This window comes from Triplophysa dalaica, chromosome 12 (genome assembly GCF_015846415.1).
Source record: "Triplophysa dalaica isolate WHDGS20190420 chromosome 12, ASM1584641v1, whole genome shotgun sequence".
Classification (NCBI taxonomy): Eukaryota; Metazoa; Chordata; class Actinopteri; order Cypriniformes; family Nemacheilidae; genus Triplophysa; species Triplophysa dalaica.
Genome location: NC_079553.1, coordinates 548,583 through 565,950, shown reverse-complemented (window position 1 = coordinate 565,950; position 17,368 = coordinate 548,583). Strand labels below are relative to the sequence as shown.

Genomic DNA, 17,368 nt, shown 5'->3' with positions numbered 1-17,368 from the left:
GTCAAGTCAAGGGTTCACCCCAAGTCAAGTCCTGATAAGTTTCAAGTCAAGTCAAGTCGCAGTACTAAAATAAACAGAGGTTAATTTTTTAGATACATGTTTATTTTTGCACAGAAAAGATGAACTTATATACATACATTATGTATCTTATTCACATTGCTATATATGAATTATATGCATATCTGTGCAACATTAATATCTGAAAATAAAAGTGTTGCTTACACAAAAGAAATCCAGTCTGAAATGTATAATAAAATCTAATTCAATTTAATTGCAACGTCTACACAGAAATGGAAATACTTGTATCTGAGAGAATGCATTTATACAGGCTATGAAGCTTATAAACTAAGAATTGTGATTGAAAACTTGACTATTGTATGTTTTAAGTATATGATGCTGTAATACTTGTGCTGTCCATTAATGTGAACAGTAGGCCTATAGGGAATTTGCATCTACTGATGGGAATCCCGGATCATTTTATTGACTTCGGTATTGAATCTTGTTTATCAAAATGAACGAATCTTTTTCATTTCGGTAGAATATAAATAAAATGTATGTTAATATAGCCCAGTGATGAAGTTATGATGCTTAATCGTCATCTCTGCGGTGGACACGCAGTATGAACGTTTCATACGTAATATATAATCTGAGAATATTTGTTTTCTATTTGAACTGGTTTCATTATTTTACAGCACAAAACGTTTTGCTGTTAATGTGAGTATAAATTTTTTTTGACATTTAACAGATTCGAACTATGAAATTATTCTCGTCAGTATGACCGAAAAGTTTTTAAAGAGTTTTTTAAGTTCAAGTGATCTCACCGGGCGTCCATGTTAGCCAGTCATGCAGTATATAAGAGAGCTGCTATTCAGTTTCCACACGCAGTCAACACAAACACTTGAACATGCGCACATTTAATATAGACATTCGCCTACATGTAATACAGAGAAGCCCTTCTTTATTTTAAGATGATTTAAATGTTTTAAGAACATAACAATTCGGGCTACGCCATTATAGCCAGATTCCCCAATTCATCACCTTATGAGATGAGATGTAGGCCTACCAGTGATGATCGATTATCACTTTTCTAATGATAAAAAACAACCAAAGCAAAATTATGACAAACAGAAACGATTAATTCATTATATTAGTAATCGTTTTATTACACTGACTATAAAGAAATTACTTTGTAACCTTTCCTTGTGGTTCTTATAATGTCGGATGAAATTCGACGTTGTGGTTGTCGCGTCAGAAATCCTCGCGTTGCATGCTCTGCATCTGGCAAATCATTTTTTATTTTCACGGTCCAGTTCAAAGTCCTTATAGCCAAACGTGACTGTGGAGCTAGACTGTTGTCCGCCATTGTAACGGCCACAACTGTTTCAAGCCGCCAGGCGCATGCGCAGTTTCCTCTCTATCGTAACTGCTCTACAGTAATTGGCTGTTTCACCTTGTTTGGCGCGGTTTGAGTTGAGCAGCGTTAAAGGCACAGGCGCTGTAGTGCTGCCGAGTCACAATAATTATTTTAGGTAATTTCATTACTTTACAAAGTTCAAGTCATTGTCGAGTCTTCCATTTAAAGTCAAGTCAAGTCTCAAGTCACCTGCTCTCAAGTCAAAGTCAAGTCAAGTAATTTTCTTACTTCAATCAAGCAAGTCGCAAGTCCTGAAAATTGTGACTCGAGTCAGACTCGAGTCAAGTCATGTGACTCGAGTCCATCACCTCTGCCATATAGTTTATTAAAAGACAGATGACTGATCACATGACCTCTGTCTTCATTAGGTGACAGATCGCACTTCCAGACAAGACTTTCAGGACGTCACATACACTGGTTGTTTGAACCTCTCTTTTCTGTGAGGTAACCAGGACATTTGTGAAAAATAAAAACAGAAAGAGTGAAATGAAAAAGTGTTGGTAGACAGGGTGTAATAGTGAGTGTGACAGGAGATCTGTCTCTTATACAGCGATAGACATCAGGTCAAATGAGAATGTGGCTCATTAAATAATCAGATTAGTGGGGATTAGATCTGTAGACACGTCTGCAGCGAGCTGGAAAACAACAGATGAATGTGGGAACTTCCATCACAGCAAGACAGAAAGACATCAAAACAGGATCCATTCACTGAACCGCTATCAAGGTATTTTCTTCTAGGGCATCTGTGTGAAAGAGTGAAAGAGAAGAATATCATAACACATAATACTGACGGGGAGTGTTGGGTCTCTGATTCTGAAGACACATCAGTTGACCGTCACTATGGTCAGTCCTGAAACCAAAAGATTGACTGTAACGTCTGAATGAACTATACTGAATCTCTTATCACATTTCTTTCATGTTCACACCGCAGGAATGAAGACGGCCAGTAAATGTCTGCGGATGTTGTGTGGTCAGCGTTTTTTTGACTCTCAGGGGTCTGTTGTGCACATGGAGGTTTCTCTGGGTAACTACACTATATGAACACATCTCATTCATCACAGCAGTTGTGTTACAGTAGGGATGATCCGATAGCATTTCTTAAAGACGAGTACGATACTCATGCCTGTACACAGCTTTCTTTTTTTGGTGAGTTTTTCCGAGCACAACACACTAAAACAAACACAAATAGAATAACTTCTTTATTATGATCAACTCGCTCCAAACACATGATGACATAACACATCCTTTTATGTGCTTGTCATAAACTTTCAAAGCACACATTTCAGTCAGTTCTGTCATGTGAGGCATCTGTCTCTGGTATCGGTGTATGTTTATGAGAACAGGAGCTTGGTGTCGGTGTATCCCTATAGTTACTATTATTGTTTGTTTGTTTTGTGTACAGATCAGCCCATACTACACTATAAACGCTCCACAGCCGGCAGCTGAAACACTTCATAACAGCAGATCAAAGCCCAGTTCAGGTGAACACAACACTGATGATGTTTGCTCTCCTGATACACCTGTATCTCATGATTCTTTACAGCACATCTTCATCATGATCGCCTCTTTATCACAGTCAGAAACTCAAGTTAGATGAACACTTGTTTTAGGAATGACTCGTATTGTGTATTTGATGGCTGAATGAATAGAAGACAAATCTGCTAATTAAACATCAGAATCAGAAAGAGCATTATTGATAAGTGTGTTTGCACACGCAAGGAATTTGTTTTGGTGACAGGAGCATCCAGTACACAGATACAGGAACAACAATACAGAGAGACCATCAAACAATAGAATACAGTACACAGATGATTTAATAAAAGGACCTATGGGTATAAAAAATTAAGAAATATAATACAATAAACATAAGATAGAGCTATAGAGAGTACAGCTATCTGTGTATGTAAATATGTACAAGTAAAAAATAAGAAATGTGTTATTTACAACAGAATGAAATATAATTTACAGAAAAGGTTGTATGAAAATAGATAGTGTATTATCTGCAGGATATATTTAAAATTGCTCTTTGCACAGAGCTAATTGCACGTAAATGAACTCACATGTTGTGTAATGAATCTATGAGTAGGTATTGTGTATGCCTGTCCAATAGAGGGCAGCCTTGCATCTGTCATCAAGGTTTATGTCGTTGTGTGTCTGACCTGTTCCATAATGTATAAAAACACTTCACCTGTATTTGCAAAACTATGAAAGCTTAACATGAGTTTTTTAAACTAACTTGAGTTGAATTGCAGTTGTGTATGTTGACATGAATGGTGTGATTTCAGAGAAGTGTGTTCAGCGCGAGCGCACTAGTGCTCTACACCGGAGACTTCTGAGGGCTGAAGGAGAGATTCAGGAACTGAAGAAAGAGATTTCCAATCAAAGAGCATCTTGGGACATGAGGTTTCTGGAGCTGCAAAAGAGACAACATGATCTGAGAGAGCAGGTGCGTGGCACATCTACCACCATCACCTTGTGTTTAAAGGGATACTCCCCCAAAAAAGAACAACAAGTGTCTTTGTTCTGATGAACACATAGAGAGATATTTGGAAGAATGCTTGTTCTTGGACCCCATTGACTCCCATAGTAGAAAAAATACTTTGTAAATTTCTTGAAAACATAAAAGAAGATATTTTGCAGAATGTTGATAACCAAACAACACTGAAATCCATTATCTTCCATTATATGATCACAAAACCACTGAGACATTTCTCAAAATATCTTCTGTTGTGTTTTAATGAGGAATGTAAGTAAAAAAGATCTGTGATGACATGAGGCCAGTTAGTCTTGATGGGAATGAAAATAAGGTTTTGATGAACCGTGAGCCGTTATAAATCATGATGTATTTCTACATGTGACCAATAATGTAGGTCACCAGAAATGTCCATTAAACATTCAACAGCGTGATGTTGTGATGTTTCAGCTGACCTCAGAGATTCTGGGACGGTCGGCAGCGCTTTACAGAGATGCTGATTCAGAAGAAGCGTGTGAGGTGTTCACAGAGTCTGGGCTGGAGAATGGACTCTCTGAGGAGCAGCAGCACAGATGTTCTGGTACAGAAGAATCCTCTCAGTGCCTTCAGTGTCTAAACCTCACATCAACACGAGAGCAAACCTTCAACACTTCCACATGTGGTGTTAAACACACGCAGAAAGCGCCTGACATTGGAATGCTTAGAGAAGACAGCTTGTGTGGCGGTCAGGCTTCCTGGCCATCCGTCATGGACACGAGGTACAGTACCACCCTTCATCTCATCTGTCTTCTGCTTCAGACGCTCATTCAAAGTTTACATTTACATTCAACGCCACCATCAAATGATATATTCTACATAAAGCTCTGCGGTTCCATCATCAACATCCTCATCATCTGACCAGTCTCTATATGCAGTAAAGCCTTTTCTCAATGTGTCAGGTCCTGGAGGAGCAGAGGACGACCTCAACGGGTGTTTGTGCCCCACTCCCCACTCGATCTGAGAATCGGGCACAGGGTGCGGATCATGTTGCCGTCTGGACGGATCAGCACCGGGACCTTACGCTACCTCGGCTGCGTGAGCAACTGGTCTGACTGTCATCTCGGCGTGGAGCTGGAGGAGGCTGAGAACGGTCAACATGACGGCACCTGTGAGGGACAGCGCTACTTTGACTGGTTTGAGTTTTGCCTTTATCATTCAGCACACAAATGGAATCAAGCTGGTTTTGTGCTGGTCATCATCTAGTCATGAGTGCAGATATCGTCTAGGCAAAACAGCACCAGAGGCCAGATTCACCTAAATGTTCTTAAGACAAAATATAAGAATATTTAAGATTGCATGTTTGCTAATATGTTAGCAGGCATTAAACATATACTTATTATAATATAAAAAACTTTTTGTATGTTACTACGACATGTGACCCTCTCTGTTTCAAGTCCCTTTGTCCCAGAATAATGTGAAAAGCAGTATAACAATGAAAGCTAAAGTGAGCGCGTCATTATTATTATATTAAAATAAATATTCCTTATTGTGAAAGTAAACGTCAAATGATGATTCTGGGTCAAAACAATACACGTCACATGTGAAACAACCAAATTCATTTTAAAGTGATATTTACGACCGCATTTGTTTCGAGAATTTTTATTCTTCTTCATTTTTTTCTAAGATCAATCTTAAGTCTTGAAAAGTTTTTTCAGGAATACGTAACCTTCCTCAATATTTTCTTGAATACGTTTTTAAGAGAAAACATGTCAGTTAAGAATCATTTTCTTCTCAAGAATGTTTTGTGAATCGGGCTCCAGAACCCAGAATCTATCCGACATCCTCCAAGCTTGTAATCTTTCTTCTTTTGTTTTGTGTTGTCTCTGCAGTGAAGCTGGACACGGTGCGTTTGTGAGCATCAGTAAATTGTTAATGGCTTGGGAGTAGACACATGAACTTACTCCTGCAGGACACCCGCGAGGACACTCGGATCCACAGTCCACTTCTGTATACTTTAACCTTTCATCTAGTAGAACAATAACCGCTGGTTGTGAGATTAGTGATCCTGTAACCTTAAACGTCAAAACACTGAAGAAGAATGTTTTGGTGGATTGTGAGGCACATCTGTGTAATGTTATCGTTCACCCTTTAAAGTCCTGATCACTCTTACAGTATTATCTCAGTTTAAGTGTGTTGTTTGATGAATCTGCTGATGAATTTCTAACTCAGAAAAAGGATGTGTTGATTATTAACAGATTGTTTAGGTCATGCTATATAACACATGATGAGTACATTTAAATAAAGTGATGTTAAGGTGTCTTTTTAACACGTGTTTATATCACATCATTATCTTCACATGTAAACCACTGTGTGTTAATATGTTAACCAGATTAATCAAATCATCAAGATAGAGTTTGGGGAGGTTTCCCAGACAGCGGTGAGATTAATTCAGGACTATGATTGCCTAAAATATGCATATTTAAAAAAACACAGATATACAGTTGAAAGAAAAAGTATGTGAACCCTTTGGGCTTACTTGGATTTCTTCATAAATTGGTCATAAAATGTGTTCTGATCTTCATCTAAGTCACAACAATAGAGAAACACAGTCTGCTTAAACTAATACCGCACAAACATTATACGTTTTCATGTTTTTATTGAACACAACATGTAAACATTCATAGTGCAGGCTGGAAAAAGTATGTGAAACCCTAGGCTAATGACTTCTCCAAGAGCTAATTGGAGCCAGGAGTCAGTCAACCTGGGGTCCAATCAATGTGATGAGATTGGATGTGTTGATTAAAGCTGGCCTGTCCAATAAAAAACACACACCAGTTTTGAGTTTGCTGTTCTGAAGAAGCGTTGTCTGATGTGAACCATGCCTCGCACAAAAGAGCTCTCAGAAGACCTACGATCAAGAATTGTTGACTTACATAAAGCTGGAAAGGGCTACAGAAGTATATCTAAAAGCCTTGATGTCCATGTGTCCACGGTAAGACAGATTGTCTACAAATGGAGAAAGTTCAGCACTGTTGCTACACTCCCTAGGCGTGGTCGTCCTGTATAGATGACTGCAAGAGCACCGCGCAGAATGCTCAATGAGGTGAAGAAGAATCCTAGAGTGTCAGCTAAACACTTACAGAAATCTCTGGCACATGCTAACATTTTTGATGACAAATCTACAATAAGGAAAACATTAAACAAGAATGGACTTCATGGGAGGACACCATGGAGTTAGCCACTGCTGTCCAAAAAAAAACATTGCAGCACGTTGGAAGTTTGCAAAAGAGCACCTGGATGTTCCACAGCACTACTGGCAAAACATTCTGTGGACAGATGAAACCAAAATTGAGTTGTTTGGAAAGAACACACAACGCTATGTGTGGAGAACAAAAGGCACAGCACACCAACATCAAAACCTCATCCCAACTGTGAAATATGGTGGAGGGGGCATCATGGTTTGGGGCCTCAGGCCCTGGACGGATTACTGTCATCGATGAAAAAATGAATTCCAAAGTTTATCAAGACATTTTGCAGGAAAACTTCAGACCATCTGTCCGCCAACTGAAGCTTAACAGAGGATGGACGATGCAACAGGACAACGACCCAAAGCATAGAAATCAACAACAGAATGGCTTCAACAGAAGAAAATACGCCTTCTGGAGTGGCCCAGTCAGAGTCCTGACCTCAACCCGATTGAGATGCTGTGGCATGACCTCAAGAGAGCGATTCACACCAGACATCCCAAGAATATTGCTGAACTGAAACACTTTTGTAAAGAGGAATGGTCCAAAATTTCTCCTGACCGTTGTGCAGGTCTGATCTGCAACTATAGGAAACGTTTGGTTGAGGTTATTGCTGCCAAAGAGGGTCAACCAGTTATTAAACCCAAAGTTCACATACTTTTTCCAGCCTGCACTATGAATGTTTACATGTTGTGTTCAATAAAAACATGAAAACGTATAATGTTTGTGCGGTATTAGTTTAAGCAGACTGTGTTTCTCTATTCTTGTGACTTAGATGAAGATCAGAACACATTTTATGACCAATTTATGAAGAAATCCAAGTAAGCCCAAAGGGTTCACATACTTTTTCTTTCAACTGTATACTGTTACTCAAGTTTCACTTCGCGCACAGTTCATGACAAGCATCTTAAGCACATGAACGGCTCCATCTATCAGTTTCAAACCATCTACAAATCCAGCGTTTATATGACATTCATCATGTTTGTTAAATAAAGTTAACAAACAACCACAGCTGAACTTCACGAACGCAGCTCTCTCTCTCTCTCTCTCTCTCTCTCCCTGGTTGACGTGTGGCTGTGCTTTTCCGGAAGAGTTGTCCAATAAGGGACAAAGAAAAGTTGTTACGAAATAGATTTTTATGTAAAAAAAACTTTCTAAAACCTCTCCGAATGCTGGGTGAGTGTGTCCAGCACAGAAATACTACGTTATGGCCGGTTCCACACACACGGCTTAACTTTAGCCAGGTATAGTTGAATTAAGAAATTGATGTGGCTTTTATAAAGATGACTTATAAGAATACATTACTGGTGTGCATCTTGAGATGAAACAATGGCACTGATATACAGATCTTTTTGGGTCAGTTACATTGAGTTAAGACAGGTCACACATTCATTTGTCTAGGACTCGCCTTAAGCCTTGTCTGTGAAACCGGGCCCTTATGTCAAACTCGTTTTTTGACAAGTTGTCAAGCATGAGAAGACAGCACGTTTAAGAGTGAAAAGAAGTCAGACCACATGAAACAGCGTTGCACATCCCCTTTAGGATTAATGCACCTCTACAGTTACCGCCCGTTTGTGTTCATGTTACACACGTGTTTATCTGTCCAGTTATTTTCCAATATTTGCCTCTTTTGTACCCGAGCTTCCTTTTACAAGAAGGAAATGAAATTCCTGTGGATTATGGTAAGGAAATAAAGCACGATCACATGATTAACATTGAACTGCTTTGCATTTTTACAACTTTGGTGCGTGAGAACTTCCTTCTTCCTTCTACAGGTGGATGAATAAACACAAGGACATGTGTGTGTTTGTTGAGAAATAAATTTACCTTAATAAACCTTTTCCTCTACATGAATTGATTTGCTTATCTTACCTTTTTGTTTTAAATGCATCCCATAGTAGGAAAAAATACAATGGTGGTCAAAAGTGCCCAGAACTGTTTCCTGTCCAACAGAACAAAAAATGATCAAGCAAATGTTCCTGCTATGGAAGTCAATGAGGGGCAAAATCCCCTGGTATAAACATTCTTCCAAATATCTTTCTCTGTGTTCATCTGAACAAAGACATTTATACACATTTGGAACAACTGGAAGGTGAGTCAATGATGACAGGATTTCATCTTTGGATGAAGTATCCCTTTAAAAACTTGTCTGATTCAACTACCCTCATGCGGCTATAGTTAAATACTCTCTCATTTGGAGGTTGTTTTGGATAAAGGAGTCTGCTGAAGGAATAAAGGTCACACAGGTCACTGTAAACGTCCAACAAAAACTGAACAGAAAGACTGACCAAACTGACACTTATCATTTTATTTATTTTCATTACGGTTCATACATTGAGTTTGCCAATATACAACTGAGAACTTCTCATTTGTTCACATTAAAGATCATAAGGCACTGGATGAATTATGTCAATTACAAAACAGTCAGTTCTGGTCCTTGATTCTGATTGGCTGACCGGTATTCCAAGCCATTATTAAATACCCTGGTAACCCACTGCTTCTTAGAGGCTTATTGTTTTAACAAGGATCCCATGAACAGCACTGGACCAGCATGAAACATCTTCGCCAATGCATTTCATCACCACTCCTCTGTTGTGTCTGTGCAGAACAGAGCACAGAAAACAAAGCCACTGACTGTGTGTTACAATGAGTTCACATGAACACAGATATCAGCCTAGCAAAGAAAAGTATAAGATACATAAAACACACGTCACATGTCGCATCTGAAAACAGGGAGACAACAACAACAGAAGATTGTACATCATGACAACAACTCTTCTAATAATGACATGATGTTAAAATGTTAGCAGTTTCAAAGGATGCTTGTTACATTTATAACATTAAGGCTCTTTTTGGCACATGATTATTAGTGCGAGTATGTTGTCACCTGTTGTGATACAGTGGAAGCAGAAATACTGACGTCTAGTTTGAAAAGCTTTGTTATGTGCATTATTTTGTGAGTACTGAAACTGTCACACAGAGAACATCCAAAACGACATTAAATGCTAAAACAAAGGCACATGAAGAGCATTGTTTCTCTTGCACGAGTCCCTAAATCAAAACAAGGAAATGGCATTCTGATCCAAATCTGCTGTGGGGGATTCCCAGCGTTCAGATACGAAAGGAGGAAGTACAGCAACGATATCACAGGTGAGTCACATCCAGCACTCTTTCTATGATCACACTCAGTCATCCCATAATTAATAAAGCAGAACTATTTCTATCCACTGCCATTAGAGTCATGACAAAAAACTGCTGAACGTATATTAGTGTGTCTGTCAATACCACATTAAGAGGCGTACGTACAGATTGCTACAAGTTACCAGCAACAATTGATGCAATGTGCATCAACCTTTAAAATAAGACGACATCTATTTATAGAGAGAGAAAGGTTTGACTTTCTAGTCATACACAGTTACCACATGTACTATGTGATAAGTCTTTAAAGAGCCTCTCGTCAAACCATGACAGCACAGTTTAATACGCTCTCAACGTCTCCAGGATTCAGAAGAACTCCCCCTTCGACTTGAGTTTGAGAACCTCCGCAGCCAGCTGCTGTGCGTCCTTTAGCTGTGGGAACATTTCCATGGCTCGGTCCACATGATGGGGGTTAAAAATGGCATAAAGCTTCCTCCTGACCTCCTCTCGTTCTTCCTGGGACGTGCTGGAGTGTTGCGGACCTCTGTGGCGGTCAGGAGACCTCTGGAAGCTGTGGCAGGGGAGGGGTTCTGGTAAGCTGCTGGCGTGCATCTGTTGTATGTAGAAAGGGTACGGCCAGCCGTTCTGCTGGTGATAAGCGGGGAGACTGTAATGCTGGAGAGAGCTGAAGGGACTGAAGTTGGGCGGATAGCAGGAATTGGAACCGTACGTCGGGTCGCTTGCAGGTAAGGCCGGGTCAGCGGATACGGAGGGATGATTGGGTCTTATCTTTGGTAGGTCCTCGTGACTGTAACAAGAAAACTGGCTTTCACAGGAGCCGAGCCCAGAGTCTGAACTAATCACGGATGAAGGGTTTGTTGGGAATGGAGCGCCGGTCGGCAGTGTGGAGAAAATGTCATCCCACGAATGGAGTGCGTGCTGTCTCTGACGGGAACTCTCTGACTTCAGACTGAGCTTCTCTTCCAACTCTTGCTCCAAAGACGGAGAGCAGGAGCCAAAGCCGGGGTCGGGGTATCTTTTTTGCCTGTCTCTGAGTGACCCGGTTCCTCTCCGGTCCTCTTTAGATCCGGCCAGCCTGGCGTTTTCTCGAAGCTCGTCGGCAAGCGAGCGCTGGGACTGGTTTGTGCGCTCTGGGTGGTAGAATTTACACTTAATTCCATAAGTGCACTTTTTACCTGAAGAAGAAATGTTGTCTTTAGCAAAGAGTCAACCCAACGACAAAAATATCAGTCTAAATGGTCAGTTCTGGTCCTTGATTCTGATTGGCTGAGCAGAGTTCTAAGCCCTTTAAAATAACCAGATTTATAACAGCTGACCGCAAGAGTACATAAAATAAAGTAAATAAAATGATATTTAGGGTATGAACGGGAATAACCATTTATAGAAGCAATAAGCCGTGTGAAGCAGTGTGCATTTTATAACAGCTAAGGCCCTGTCGTCCTGAGCCATATTTAAACACCAGCGCCGGCGTCTTTTTCTGCAGCTCATGGCGTCTTTTTAAGTTGAAAAAGTTCAACTTTTCTAAAAAAAACGCCCTACGTCAAGCTCCTTTTCACAGATAACCAATGACAAGCGAGTAGTGTGTCGTTTCCATAACAACATGCGAGGGAGGTGATTGGTTGAGCAGGATCAAGCTGGCGACCGAAAAGTCGGTTGGAGCGTAGTTTTGTATAAATGTAAGTTGAACTTCCACTTTCAATAACTTTTGATTGCATCTCTATCGAGAACTTTGTATTTTAGTTTTTTAATACGTGATTAGTTATTGCAAAGACACTCTCTGTTTATTATTCAAAAAGACGCTGCCTATCTGTTTCTATGGGCTGCTTTCGTGCACAGACACTGACGACGAGGTCATGGCGTTCTGCTGCTGTTCGTAACCAAACGCTGCCAGAGTTTTATTTACTAAATAATCTTTTCTCAACTTTTTCTTGTCAAAAAAGACATCAAGTGTGGTCTGAGAGGGTTTTTATGACTCCGCTTCGCGTCATGCCACAACGCTCTTGTTATAAAATGCACTGTAACCCACTGCTTCACACAGCTCTTATGAGTAAGTGATTATCTACAAGCAGCCGGTTGTTATGGCAGAATAATCCCTGACATTGGTTTAACCAGTAAATATAATGTCATATATGTTATTAAAAGACATATTTATATAGAATTTTTGTGAAATATTAAACTGCCCCTCTCAAAATGATTTGCAGCATACGGGTTACAGGGTGTTGTTACTTTTGAGCGGTTGTTATTTGAAAATATCCACCCTTTGAATGTTGCGACTGGCCAATCAGAATCAAGCATTCAAATGAGCCCTGAAATAATACAAGATCAAAGCACTTGCCATATGGACAGAGTTGACGCTTCTGGTCTGATACGGCCGTTCTTTTCTGAAGAAAATGATCTAAGTTTGGCCCATGGCGGCCGAGAGGGTCGTCCGGTGGCATGAACCTGAGTAAAAAGAAAACGGTCAGAATGTGGAATAGAAGAGGGATCATTTAACACTCGGAGTCTGTGCTGTCAACATACTTGTCGTTGACAAAGGAGAACATGAGCAATCTCTCCTCAATGAAACGCTTCCACTCCGCACGTTCACTCTGCAGATCCCGATATGTGTCGTTGGACACGATGATACCGTCCAGGTCGTGAGCTAGCTTGACAATAAAACGATCATCGTAGCACACCATCCGCTTTCCTCCGATCCTTCGTGAAGGTGTGAACACAACAATCTTCTTCCTCTCCAGCTCTTCTAAAATGTGTTGATCTGAAAACAAGGATAAACACTCCAAAGGTCAATCGCCCTGAACACACCTTAAGTTTGTTCACTGGGTCTAACTTTGTTTGAAAGTGTAGTGAGACTATTTCATTCATATAGAAACTCAACAACACAGATGATTAACATTCAATATCCAACCAGGTCTATGCTGTTGTGATTTATGCTAGCAAACACGACATCTCCATGACAACAGGGCCAGAACATCTGAAAGAGGAAACAATATTTCTAATAATTCCAAACCCAGCACGAGAGCGGTCTGACAACAGGTTCACAATGAAACTGCGGTGATAAGGGGAAATCATCAACTTCCTGGTGGGGAATTCCCTGCAGGAAACTTCCTTATTCCTTTGAATCTGTTGTTATCCTTCTTGCACCAATTGAAGTGAGGAATGTGAGCGGGGCGTATACAGATCACAGATGGATTATCATCTCACACTCACACTGTTAAACTCAACCTGAAGCTTTTCAAAAATCCAAAAATAACGCTCAGTGTCAATACAGCTGATTATACAAACGTTATGAGAGCGAAAGGGTCCAAACCCCTAACCAGCACTACAACTAGCTGAACACATCCTTCTTCACTGCGCACACGGCTGTCACGCTACAGAAAAATGCAGCTGCGGTGAGCCATGATAACGTGCGAGAAACATGAGTTGTTGCTGTCAGACGGGTGTTTTCACCTTTCAGAGGAACCGGTCTGTGATGACTCATCTCACAAGCGAGGGCTGAGGGAGTGTCTTTACCTGAAATGGGCACATCGGGCCTGGACTGTTCTTTCCTCCACAACGGCACAAACACTGTGATGTTCCTGTGTGCTCGCTCAAGGAAGTAGTTGACTGCCAGCTGGATCCCTCGGCATGAAAACACTTCCTTGTTCCCATGACTGAAAGAGACAAAGCCCACTTTATTGATCAGATCACTGAGATCCGGATTCACAAAAGTGTTCTTTAGACAAAATCAAAGATGGTTCTTAATAAAGCAATAAGCGGTGTGAAGCCGTGGGTCACAGTGCATTTTATAACAGTTAAGTGCGTGGTGTTTAAACCCCGTAGCTGTTATAAAATGCACTGTAACACACTGCTTCTTGGGGCTTATTGCTTTTATAAAACGTTTACTCCATGTGCTTAGCAAGGTTTCATAAAATAAAGTAAATCAATTGATATTTAGGCTTTGTGGTGAGGTCAGCAGTTATAAATCGCTGTATTTTATAACAGCTCAGAACTCCGCTCCGCCAATCAGAATCAAGGACCAGAACTGACTGTTCTATAAGATAAATTAGAGGAAGTTCGTAAGAATGTTCGTGAGAGTAAAACGTTTTCAAATATTTTCCTAAGAACATCTTACGTATTAAAACACAAGATGTTTTGTTTCTACGGCATAATAGTTGTCACCCTCTCCGTTTCGAGTCACTTTGTCACAGAAAGGGATCTAGACAGATCTTATCATTATTATAGAAAAATAAATATTCCTTAATGGCAAGTAAACGTCAAAATGATGATTCTGGCTCAAACCAATACACATCACATGTGAAACAACCAAATATATCTATTAAACATGTAACCTGAGGCTGTGGTAATTTTAAGATGATATTTACGATAGCTTTTTTTAGAGAATTTCTTATAAATTTTTTCCTAAAATCAATCTCAAGATCAATTTTGAAGAACTTTCTAAAAAAGTTTTCTTTTTGGAATACATAACATTCCTAATTTTTTCGTAAATTTGAATATAAGAAAAAACATGTCAGTTAAGAAGAATTATGGCTTAAGAACGTCCGGCCCCTGGACCTCAAAATACAGCTTGTTTTCTTGTCTTAAAGAGATGATCACCCAAACAAAGAAAATCCTCTCATAATTTCCTCACCTTCCAAATGTGTATAAATGTCTTAGTTCTGATGAACACACAGAAGGATATTTGGAAGAATGCTTAAAACTATACAATGTTAATCAAAAGTGGCCCAGAACTGTTTGCAGTCCAACATTCTTCAAAATATCTTCTTTAGTTTTCAACAGAACAAAACAAAATGATAAAGTGATTTTTCCTACCATATGGGTCAATGGGGGGCAAAATCTGTTTGGTTACAAGCATTCTTATAAATATCTTTCTCTGTGTTTATCAGAACAAAGACATTTATACACATTTGGAACTCAAAGGTGAGGAAACAATGACAGAATTTTCATTTTTGATCTATGAAAGATTGACTTAATATGTTTACTGAAAAACTAAACAGCTCGATCATGACGGTTTTGAGCGCTGAATTTGCTTCTAGCGATAATGAAACTGGAAGGCCAGTTAAAACACGACTTGATTTGCATATTCAACAACCTACTATTTTAAGATGACTGCAGTGAGCGTCTTGTAATCACTATTGCAGCTGAATCATGAACACGTGTGCACCGTGCAGGAAGGGGAATGGTTAAACATGTGTCATGTGTGTGTTTGCAATTTGCATATTGGAGATTTTTGGAGACGCATGGACAGCATATACTGGGCGGTTCCTTATTCTGAACTGAAGAACCAGTTTGAGAAAAGAGCTTTGACTGATGTGCAAAAATAAAAGAGAAACAAAAACTAAGAGGAATGAACCAAAAACTGAGAAGAAATAAACAAACAGAAATTATTACAATTAAGATGAGATTATTCAGAACTTTAGAGTGATCAATCATGGGTTTTTGTTGGCAGTTGAATCTTTAGTGATCCAGCTCAGCATGTTCAACCCCACACACACACACACACACACACACGTATGATGCATCTGCACATGTAAGAGGGAAACACGCTCACCTCATGGCCACATTGCTGCCATCAATAACAATAGGTCTTAGATCACTGTCTGCTTCAGCCGTGTCGTCCGGCGTGGAGAAGCACTGTCCTCTAGAAGATGCTCCTCCACGAGCGGGTACACTCTCATCACTATCTGAGCTGAAGGGAGGCACGGCCTTCGCCCCGGACCGGACCAGCTCTCCCAACACCGCATTAGTGTCCGTCCCCAGGCCAAGCTTCCTCAGGGCGGCCTTCACCTCCTGTGGAGAGTAACCCAGCTTGCGGAAGAAGTCCACCTTCATCTGGAGGTCTGAGAGGTTGTGTCCACTGCACCTGGACTGCATGCTGCCGCTGGTGTCTGTCATGATGCTTTCAGTGGACCAAGTCTTCTGTCCTCGGCACACCACCCTGACATGTTGAACACGGCTGAAAACATTGGCAAACACACAGAAATAAAGTTAAAAACCACATGCGTTTCTCATCATTCTTCTGTCGACTGTCTCTGTCTGTCAGGTGACACCACACGATAATATATTTAAACAGACACTCCTCAGGATGTGACGAAATATTATATCGTTAGAGGATTCGAATCGCGTTGAGCATAAAACAACTGAGAGGATCATTACATTACACACACACACACACACACACACACCTACTGTATAAACGCGAAGAAAAGCTGCGACGCGGACGCACGGGTCGCCTCACAGTTCAGACAGTTTGAGGAAATGTTTATTTAGTAAAGTAAGCACAAAGTGTTAGAGGTTAAAGAGAAGCTGTCAGACGTACCATACTGTACTCCTCAGCTGAAGATCACTGTATCGTGTGTGAATGATTCTCGTGACGTGTTCCGCCTTCACCTGCTTCCTGCTGCTTCAGGTGACTCCACCTGCTCCTCCCCTACAGCCGAGACACGCCCACAGAGACCCCTCCCCTACAGCCGAGACACGCCCACAGACACAGAGAGACAACTTTTGTTTTTTTCCCCATAATGTCATCATGCACTTTCATTTTGAGATGTTTTTACCAATTTTATTATTTTATGCTGTAACCTGCACACCACCTTATGTTTGTTGTTATAGTATGTTTATTTTTTAACAAAATCATGTCAATAAATTACTTTAAAAACTAAAAAAATTAGAGAAAGAGAGAGAGAGAGAGAGAGAGAGAGAGAGAGGAGAAGCTATGATTTATTCTATGTACTTTATGAAGATGGTTCATTCTTCCTTTTTTTCAGCATGTGCATTTCTCATATCCCTGATAGCACCATCCATCTGGTTTACTTCTATTTGACATCTGCAGCACATAGTTTGCTCATCTGCAATACGTCTCAGAGACGTCTGGACGTCTGAAATACATCTGCTAAAGATCTGCTGTGTAAACATCTGCTAAATATCTTAGAAAGAGCAGCTTTACATTCATTCTAAATCATAAACATCTTAAAAACATCTTCTAGGGGTCTATGTGTCGTCTGACAACAGATATCTCCAAGACGTATTGCACTATTGTATAGTCTATATTGTTATCTGTTCATAACCACCTGTACATTTATGTTCACAGTATATAGCCTT

At 40.2% G+C, this 17,368-nt stretch overlaps 2 protein-coding genes across 4 annotated transcripts; one reads left to right on the top strand and one right to left on the bottom strand.

The window, feature by feature from the left end:
• Positions 1-2,450: 2,450 nt before the first annotated feature.
• LOC130433294 (uncharacterized) lies at positions 2,451-6,060 on the top strand. Of its 2 annotated transcripts, none has more exons than XM_056763090.1 (6): positions 2,451-2,560; positions 2,817-2,895; positions 3,700-3,860; positions 4,338-4,645; positions 4,826-5,034; positions 5,756-6,060. In XM_056763090.1, the coding sequence occupies exons 1-6, from the start codon at positions 2,534-2,536 to the stop codon at positions 5,779-5,781; spliced, it is 810 nt and encodes a 269-aa protein (XP_056619068.1). In that variant the 5' UTR covers positions 2,451-2,533; the 3' UTR covers positions 5,782-6,060. The 2 variants fall into 2 exon arrangements, with proteins under 2 accessions (XP_056619068.1, XP_056619067.1); XM_056763089.1 differs by having other exon boundaries at positions 4,826-5,059.
• A 3,344-nt stretch (positions 6,061-9,404) lies between these two features.
• On the bottom strand, positions 9,405-16,671 carry LOC130432840 (endoribonuclease ZC3H12A). 2 transcript variants are annotated; one of them, XM_056762387.1, is made up of 6 exons: positions 16,587-16,671; positions 15,819-16,223; positions 13,781-13,920; positions 12,791-13,025; positions 12,606-12,712; positions 9,405-11,445 (listed from the first exon to the last, which is right to left on the bottom strand). In XM_056762387.1, exons 2-6 carry the CDS (start codon positions 16,160-16,162, stop codon positions 10,616-10,618), a joined length of 1,656 nt encoding a protein of 551 aa, XP_056618365.1. In that variant the 5' UTR covers positions 16,163-16,223; positions 16,587-16,671; the 3' UTR covers positions 9,405-10,615. The 2 variants fall into 2 exon arrangements, with proteins under 2 accessions (XP_056618365.1, XP_056618366.1); XM_056762388.1 differs by lacking the exon at positions 16,587-16,671 and adding an exon at positions 16,453-16,579.
• Positions 16,672-17,368: the final 697 nt, after the last annotated feature.

What these genes read in the sequence shown, in the direction of transcription:
- LOC130433294 (XM_056763089.1), top strand. Translation starts at nt 2,534, where the DNA reads ATGCCTGTACACAGCTTTCTTTTTTTG. An exon ending in CCATCCGTCATGGACACGAG is followed by an intron (nt 4,646 to 4,825) that starts GTACAGTACCAC and finishes TCAATGTGTCAG; the next exon opens with GTCCTGGAGGAGCAGAGGAC. An exon ending in GGACAGCGCTACTTTGACTG is followed by an intron (nt 5,060 to 5,755) that starts GTTTGAGTTTTG and finishes TTGTCTCTGCAG; the next exon opens with TGAAGCTGGACACGGTGCGT.
- LOC130432840 (XM_056762387.1), bottom strand. Translation starts at nt 16,162, where the DNA reads ATGACAGACACCAGCGGCAGCATGCAGTCCAGGTGCAGTGGACACAAC. An exon ending in GGCAGCAATGTGGCCATGAG is followed by an intron (nt 13,921 to 15,818) that starts GTGAGCGTGTTT and finishes TGTCTCTTTCAG; the next exon opens with TCATGGGAACAAGGAAGTGT. An exon ending in GCGTCAACTCTGTCCATATG is followed by an intron (nt 11,446 to 12,605) that starts GCAAGTGCTTTG and finishes TTTCTTCTTCAG; the next exon opens with GTAAAAAGTGCACTTATGGA.